This window comes from Ornithodoros turicata, unplaced genomic scaffold, assembly GCF_037126465.1.
Source record: "Ornithodoros turicata isolate Travis unplaced genomic scaffold, ASM3712646v1 ctg00001415.1, whole genome shotgun sequence".
In the NCBI taxonomy this organism is placed as follows: Eukaryota; Metazoa; Arthropoda; class Arachnida; order Ixodida; family Argasidae; genus Ornithodoros; species Ornithodoros turicata.
The window spans coordinates 11,786-20,000 of record NW_026999597.1 but is presented as its reverse complement, the minus strand read 5'-3'; the positions used below and the strand labels follow the sequence as shown (position 1 = coordinate 20,000).

The following is an 8,215-nucleotide window of genomic DNA, read 5'->3' as shown; positions in this document are numbered from 1 at the left end:
GCATCAACTACAAGAAGAACGGGATAGGCGGCTTACTTCCCTCGCCAACCAGGGCAAGGTCTTGGAATGTGTCGCTCTTGACAAGTCAAGCTCCCACTTCATGCGCTCTGGACAGTTCACAAGATTCGCCGACTGGCGCTTCATTCATCGGGCCCGCCTCAACCTCCTCCCCCTCAACGGAGCCCGGCCCTGGACACAGGGTGACAAACGATGCAGACGGTGCGGCACACAGCCTGAGACCCTACCCCACGTCGCCAATCATTGTATGCGGTATTCGGCTGCGTATACCAAGCGTCACAACAGTATAGTTGAGCGAGTGAAACGGGCATCACAGAACAAGTACAACGTGATCAGTGAAAATCAGGTTGTGGGTAACACCGGACTTCGGCCAGACCTGGTTGTGTCAAGAGGAGAGGAAGCAATAGTCTACGACGTGACCATAGTATTCGACAACCGCCCGGAGGCTCTGCAAGCGGCTCGACGAAACAAAGAAGAAAAGTACCTACCTGTGAAGGAGAGCCTGCAAAGGAGATATCACCGAGTGCATATCGAGGCAGTGGTCATCGGCAGCCTTGGTAGCTGGGATCCAGCCAACGACCGCGGGCTCAAACGCCTCTGCTCAAGAGAATACCTCAAACTAATGAAAAAACTCTGCGTAAGTGAGGTGATCTCCTCTACAAGGGACATTTATAGCACGCACATTACTGGTGTGTAAGGAGTACATTTGGACCAGACAACAGCGAGGTACCCCTGAAAATACTACCATCGACACAGTTGTGACTGGAACTGCAACACACAAATATTGTGAATACCGTAAAAACAAACAGTGTAAATAATCATGTAAATACGTGTATACTATTGTAAATAATCATGTAAATAGGTGTATACTATTGTAAATAATTGTAAAATAATGTATATAATTGTAAATAATGTTTCAAACTCACTAATAAAACGAATTCTGTTCTTATCAGCTTAATATCTGATACGAGCCCTATTTGGACTCACGATATTAATCTTATTTTTGGCCCGAGACAGTGTGTCTGAAGCTCGCCTCGGCACTGTCAAGGGTTGCCCTGGTATTGCACTACCTCCAGGTGTGGCCCACCCGTCTCAAAACAAAAAACAAAAATTCCGAAACAGCATCAATAAGCATCAGCCATGATGACCAGAGACAGGCAAAAGAGGGAAGCGTAGAAACAACACCAAGCAAAGCAGGGAACCTACAGCAGACACAGAACACACTGGAGACAACCACTGGGAAATGTCCTGTCTGGCCACTAGGGTACACATTCATTCATTCATTCATTCATTCATTCAATCTATCTATCTATCTATCTATCTATCTATCTATCTATCTATCTATCTATCTATCTATCTATCTATCTATCTATCTATCTATCTATCTATCTATCTATCTATCTATCTATCTATCTATCTATCTATCTATCTATCTATCTATCTATCTATCTATCTATCATCTATCTATCTATCTATCTATCTATCTATCTATCTATCTATCTATCTATCTATCTATCTATCTATCTATCTATCTATCTATCTATCTATCTATCTATCTATCTATCTATCTATCTATCTATCTATCTATCTATCTATCTATCTATCTATCTATCTATCTATCTATCTATCTATCTATCTATCTATCTATCTATCTATCTATCTATCTATCTATCTATCTATCTATCTATCTATCTATCTATCTATCTATCTATCTATCTATCTATCTATCTATCTATCTATCTATCTATCTATCTATCTATCTATCTATCTATCTATCTATCTATCTATCTATCTATCTATCTATCTATCTATCTATCTATCTCTCTCTCTCTCTCTCTCTCTCTCTCTCTCTCTCTCTCTCTCTCTCTCTCTCTCTCTCTCTCTCTGTCTGTCTGTCTGTCTGTCTGTCTGTCTGTCTGTCTGTCTATCTATCTATCTATCTATCTATCTATCTATCTATCTATCTATCTTTCTATCTTTCTTTCTTTCTTTCTTTCTTTCTTTCTTTCTCTCTCTCTCTCTTTCTTTCTTCCTCTCTCTTGCAATTTCCAATCAATCATTTTTATCTCACGGGCCGTGATGCATTAGTACTAACACCCTAGTGTTCCGTACCCATATACCACGATGCCCAAACCGGCGACGTGCCACGCGCGGACGCAGAAGGCGAGACTGCGACAGAAGCGAAACGGGGGAGACGTGCAGTGTATATCTCTTCTCGGTCTTTTGGCGGATACAAGGGAGAAAGAAACACGAGTTCCGTCCGCTAACATGCGCATTTCATGCAGTCCGACTATCATTCTAGTGCTTCTTACACGCACCACATCATGTTGAATTTGGCGACGTGACACCCGAGGAGGCAGGTGCCGCGACCGTGACCAGAGCGTAAGATGGACGAGTAATATTTATCGCTTCTCGGCCTTTTGGCTAAGATCAAAGTGTAGTCTTTCTGGTACGGCCGATAAAAAGGTCGACGGGGAAGTACCACTTGCGGTGCTGTTCCGGGAAAGAATTTTATTCTTTCGATCGCCAAAAGATCTGAGAGTGGTGACACTAAGTACCCCTCGCGCCGTACCGTCCTTTTCAGGACGTGTGAGTGTCACTCTTAGAGCAAGGCCCCTCTTTGGGTTTGGTTTATAGCTCCTTGTTTATAGCAACCACTCTCTCAGGTTGTGCTAAGTAGCTGGTTCGCCAGCTACCGCCCTTTTCAGGGCGTCGAGCACTCGCTAAAGGAGGGCCCCTTGTGGGCGTGGTTCATTGCCCCCTCCTAAAACAGCCTGACCCGGTGCTGGCTACCTTGAGACCATGCCCCCGCTGCCCATGCCTCTGGAGAGGCGCTTCCCGACAACCGTTCGCCGCGAAGCTGGTGACTTCAAGCCGTGGACACAAGCTCCTTCTGCCACCCAGGAGGGCAACGAAGACGAAGGCCAGCCAACCCAGAGCTCGCCCCACGGCGTCCGTGCCGGGAAGGCCTGCCAGCCAACATGCCTGCCTGCCCGCACTGGCCCAAGAAGCCGCGCACCCCGGACAACCACAAGACGGCTCTCAGACACCCGTTCCTCTGTCTGCAACGCCGAGGTACTCCGCAGCCACCCCAAACAATCTCCCCTGCGAGCCACTACAGCAACACCCCCTTGCCCTTTACACTACGGGGAGGGGCAGGCCTCTACATCCTCCGTGAGGACGCCGACCTCTGGGACCACATCCGCGCCCGGCGAGTATGTCCCCTGCGAGCGTCTACAGCCACAGCATCGTAGCCCCTTACACTACGGGGAGGGATCGGTCGCTATATCCTCTGTGAGGACGCCGACCCCTGGGATCACATCCGCGGCATGCGAAGAAGAGCGGAATACCGAGGATAACGACGCTGACAGCCCGCCCACAACACCTGAGGCCATCGGACACCGACAGCCCGAAAGAAGCGGCAATGGCATGACGGTATTCTTTCCCCTACCCGACTACTTTCGCTGCACCGAAACGGAATGTTCAAGAGCCTTCAGAAGCGAAGTGTGGACCCCTTCCAGAGAACATCCCTGAAGCGATATATGGAGCAGGAACAGGGGATACGCATAGCATCTTTCGCGTATGCGTGCTCATCGTGCTCAGGAACACTAGGCAAACGGCCAACGCAGCAAATAGCACAGCACGTGTGTCCCCATCAACACAGAGCAGTCAGTAGCCGTTCGAAGTCCTTCGCCTTCAAATGCAGCGGTTGTGGTCTCAGCTTTTCGTCACGAAAGGGGCGGGATAACCACGAAAGCGCACACCGACGCCAAGAAGCCCGTGAGCGCCTGACCACTAGTCGAAGATCTTCGAACTGCGCCATACAACCTCCCTGTGAGGAGATCTCTGCCACAGAGACATACAAGACCGCCAATGACGCCAAGGTCCACTGCTCGGTGCCCCCTGGCCACAGCGAGCACGACAGCTATCCCCACTCGGAACAAGGCTCCCCTAACCCACTACACACATTCCCCGATGCGCCATCCGAGGAAGAAGCAGGTGACGCACTGAGCGATCCAATGACACGCAACTCGGAAAACATGGCGGAACTACTCCCACCAAATGCTGCAAGCCAGGACGAGGTCACCATGCCACCCTCCCCGGGTGCACGGATTCAGGACTCACCACCGCCAACACCATCCCATGCCTCTCAGCTAGGTAAAGGAGACGCAGACAGTGCCAGGCAAGAGATAGATGGTGCTGAAGAAACCACCGACCGTCAGTGCAACACTGCAGACAGCCGCTACCCCTTGGCTGAGCACCTCAAAAACATTCAACACCTGTCCAGAAAACCGGAAAATGAAGAAACCTGGAAGGAGTTCGACGAAATTCTCACCCACGCTGAGGAAGCTGTTACACGTCATGTGCGACTCCCCGAAGCCGCAGACCGCACACGTCCTCCAGTCAACCCGGAAAACCCGAAACAAATCCAGGCCTTACACAGGAGAAACCGACGACAGGCCGTTCGCCTCATCACGCAAGGGAAGCCCACACCCTGTGATCTTCCGCAGGCGGAAGTGGCAGAGTACTCCCAAAAAATATGGAGCGAAAAGACTGCTGACATAAGCCCGCTGCACGACAGGCGACGTGCACAGGAAGAAGTGTCGCTCCACAAGCTCACAGCCGAGGAGGTGTTGAAAACGCTTAGAAAGTGCGAGAACACCACCCCAGGGGACGACAGACTGACGTACAACCATTGGAAGGCGGCGGACCCCGACTGTCGGGTAGTAGCAGCAGTCTTCAACACCTGCATGAGATTCCGTCGGGTGCCCCGACAATGGAAGAGATCCCGGGTCGTACTGATACACAAGAAGGGAAGCCGTGAGGACATTTCCAGCTGGCGTCCAATATCCCTGATAAGAACAATCGCCAAGTTGTACACCGGCTGTCTCGCATCCCGAGTGCTCCAATGGGTGATGGACAATGAGGTGATATCGAAATGTCAAAAAGGCTTCATGCCATACGACGGTGTGCTAGAGCACAACTTTGTGGTCCAAGAGCGGCTAGAACGGGCGAGAACCACGAAGACGGACCTCTACGCGGGATTCCTAGACTTTTCCAATGCGTTCGGATCAATCCCCCACCACGTGCTGACAGAAGCCGCAGGCGCCGCCGGGGCTGGACAAGCATTCTGCGACATCATCGGGGACCTGTACCGAGACAACGAGGCCACAGTCGTATGCCACAATGGAACCACGGACTACATACCCGTCAAGGCTGGCATTCGACAGGGCTGTCCCATCAGTGGTCTCCTCTTCAAACTCGTTGTCGACGTGATCGTCAGGAAGGTCCAGGGGATGAACGAGGAGCACAACATCCTCACCTATGCTGATGACCTGACGCCCCTCGCCGACACAGCCGAGGCATTACAAGCACGCATCGACACTGTAGAGTGCATCGCAGGAAGCATTGGACTAAAACTGAATCCATCAAAATGCAGGACCCTGCACATGTCAGAAAAACATCCCGTCGGCCTAAGGCACTCACTCTTCACAGTGCGAGGGACCCCCATCCCTCCCATACAGGATGGGGAAACCTTCAACTACCTGGGACGCCCTGTGGGTTTCAACGTGATGCCGGATGGATCGACAATAACCGAAGCGATTGAACTCGGCCGAAAGCTCCTCGAATCGCTCCTGGCACCATGGCAACGCTTGGACGCCGTGAAGACGTTCCTCTACTCCGGCCTTAATTTCGCAATGCGGATGAGGTGTATCAACAAAACGGAATGGAAACGCCTTGACGATGCCATGCGCCCACTGATAAACAGGACACTCCATGTTCCCGAGTCCGCCTCTACCGACTACATCCACGGAAGCTCCCAAGGAGGCGCCTGTGGTATCCCTGACGCGGCCGAGCTGAGCAACTTATGTCGCATCGACACGGCATACAAACTTCTGACATCCCCAGATCCTGCAGTCGCGAACCTGGCAGCCTCCACTCTCTCCAATGCGGCATTAAGACGCGCTCAGACTGGCACCACAGCACCTGACGTCGCCGCCTACCCCTCCGGGGCCGGAGGCATCTTCGACGGGCCTTCACGCGGTATAAGAAACACCTGGACGGAAGCAAGGAAAGCGTCGAAGAGGGCATCGGTCATGTGGGAGTTCAGAAACGAAGGGCCCCACTTGACAAAAGGCGAAGTAACCATCGGCCCAGCGCAGCGGAACGAGGTAATATCTACCCTGCGTCGCCAGCTCACAGCCACACGAGACAACCAGCTCCGGTCCCTTCCAAGCCAAGGCAAAGTGCTTGAATGTGTCGCCCTCGACCGATCAAGCTCTCAGTTCATGAGGACAGGCATGTTCACGCGCTTTGCTGACTGGCGCTTCATCCACCTGGCCCGCCTCAACCTGCCTCCACTGAATGGCGCACGACCCTGGGACAACGGAGATTAGCGATGCAGGAGGTGCGGCGGCGAACAAGAAACACTGTCACACGTCGCCAACCACTGCATGCGCTACTCCCCAGCCTACACCGCTCGCCACAACAAGATCGTGCGTCGGGTGAAAGAGGCAGCCAAGGCGAAGTACACCGTGATCTCGGAAAACCAGGCAGTTGGCAACACCGGACTGCGACCAGACCTCGTGGCCTTTTGGACCAGACCTGGACCAGTGGACCAGACCTTTTGGCTAAGATCAAAGTGTAGTATCGTTCGATCGCAGCACGCACCAGGATACCGGAGGACAGTCTACGAGTCTGGAAACGACAAGGACCTGAAGATGGCCGCTCGGCGTCCCATCAACAGGGACTTCAGCTTCGACTTGGAGGTAGGGAGACGTTAAAATGTCTCAGGTTCTACATGGGCTGCTCAAGGCAGTAGGTAAAGACGCCAGGGGAGCAACCCCTTCGGGCAAGGACGGTTTACCGTTACAACGACTACGAAGAGCGCTGCGGAAGTGCTGTTCAAGTCTGGAGTGCTGGAGGTAGCTGGCAGAGAATACCCGCTTGTGCCTCTTGCCAGCATTACGACGCTAGTTACCGTGCATTTCCTCCCTGTGGAAGTGCCGAACGAGGACCTTACCGAGGTGATGAAGACGTACGGGAAGGTAATATCGGTGAAGAGGGAGTGATTTCGAGAAGCTCCTACGGTCGAGAAAGGTAGCAGGAGAGTCGTCATCGAAATGAAGACTGGCATCCCAAACTACGTCGAGGTGGATGGATTCAAGATTATGTGTATTTATGCCGGGATGAAAAAGGCATGCAGGCGGTGTGGCATGGAGGGCCATTTTTCATTCCATTGCAAGACGCCACTGTGCAAGAGATGCGGAGACTTTGGCCACCTTGCCAAAAGCTGCTCCGTGCCCTGTAAGAAGTGCGGGGAGGACCACGATACCACCTCGTGTACGGTCTTCACGTACGCCAGCGTGGCGACGCCAACAGTGGACAACGCATGTACCGGGGATGTCCAACTCGGCGAGCTTGAGGAGGATGCAGGGAAGGATCCTGAAATCGCGTCTGCGTCTGCGCCTCAGGGAACGGAGGAACCCCCCCTGCAGGGATCCGAGGAAGGATCGGTGACGGAGACGGTCGTCCAGGAGGAAGAAAAGGCCTCAAGCAACGACGTGGAGAGGCAACCACAAGATGCTCCTGACGCAGAACAGCAAATACAAGGTGTTTCGGAACTTGTCGAAGAACCAGACAGTGAAATGGATTTTACATCAGCTTCCGGTGGGATAAAAAAAGGACCTCCGTCAGCCAAGAGTTGTGAGGGAGACCTGCCGTCGGATTACGAACCCCAACCGGCGCATCATCTACGGGGTCAGCTCAGCGACCTCCCTCAACGAGGCAGAGGTATTGTGAAGAAAAAGCTAAAAGGACTTGATCAATGGATATAGGATCTTTTGGAATTAACACACGGACAGTACTTGGTGTCTTTCTTTTGTTCACATTCACTGTCGCTACTCTAAACTGTAAGGGCTTGGGATCTGAACGAAAACAGCTTTGCTTGAAAGAGTTAGCACAAAAGTTGAGCCTAGACAATGTTTGTTTGCAGGAGACCCATTTTACAAATATGGCGGATGTTCGAAAGTTCAAAAGATGCACGCGTTGGGTAGCGGTGCACAGCTTTGGCTCGTACGGAGCACGCGGTGTTACCATTTGTTTGTCGTAGGCTTTCTGTGAAGCGATTAAGAAATATTCCAGGTATGATGAGGCTAGAGTAGTTATTGCTGATATTGAAGTTTGGGGAAAGTGT

The 8,215-nt window shown here is 51.8% G+C and overlaps 1 protein-coding gene and 1 non-coding gene across 2 annotated transcripts; both read left to right on the top strand.

Annotated features, from left to right (window-relative positions):
* The first annotated feature begins 926 nt into the window (after nucleotides 1-926).
* LOC135376967 (U2 spliceosomal RNA) lies at nucleotides 927-1,110 on the top strand. Its single transcript, XR_010417935.1, has one exon. It is a non-coding gene; the product is annotated as a U2 spliceosomal RNA (small nuclear RNA).
* Nucleotides 1,111-3,560: 2,450 nt separating this feature from the next.
* LOC135376960 (uncharacterized) lies at nucleotides 3,561-6,416 on the top strand. The gene has a single exon (XM_064609373.1). The coding sequence runs from the start codon at nucleotides 3,561-3,563 to the stop codon at nucleotides 6,414-6,416; it is 2,856 nt and encodes a 951-aa protein (XP_064465443.1).
* The last annotated feature ends 1,799 nt before the right edge of the window (nucleotides 6,417-8,215 follow it).

What these genes read in the sequence shown, in the direction of transcription:
- LOC135376960 (XM_064609373.1), top strand. Translation starts at nt 3,561, where the DNA reads ATGGAGCAGGAACAGGGGATACGCATAGCATCTTTCGCGTATGCGTGC.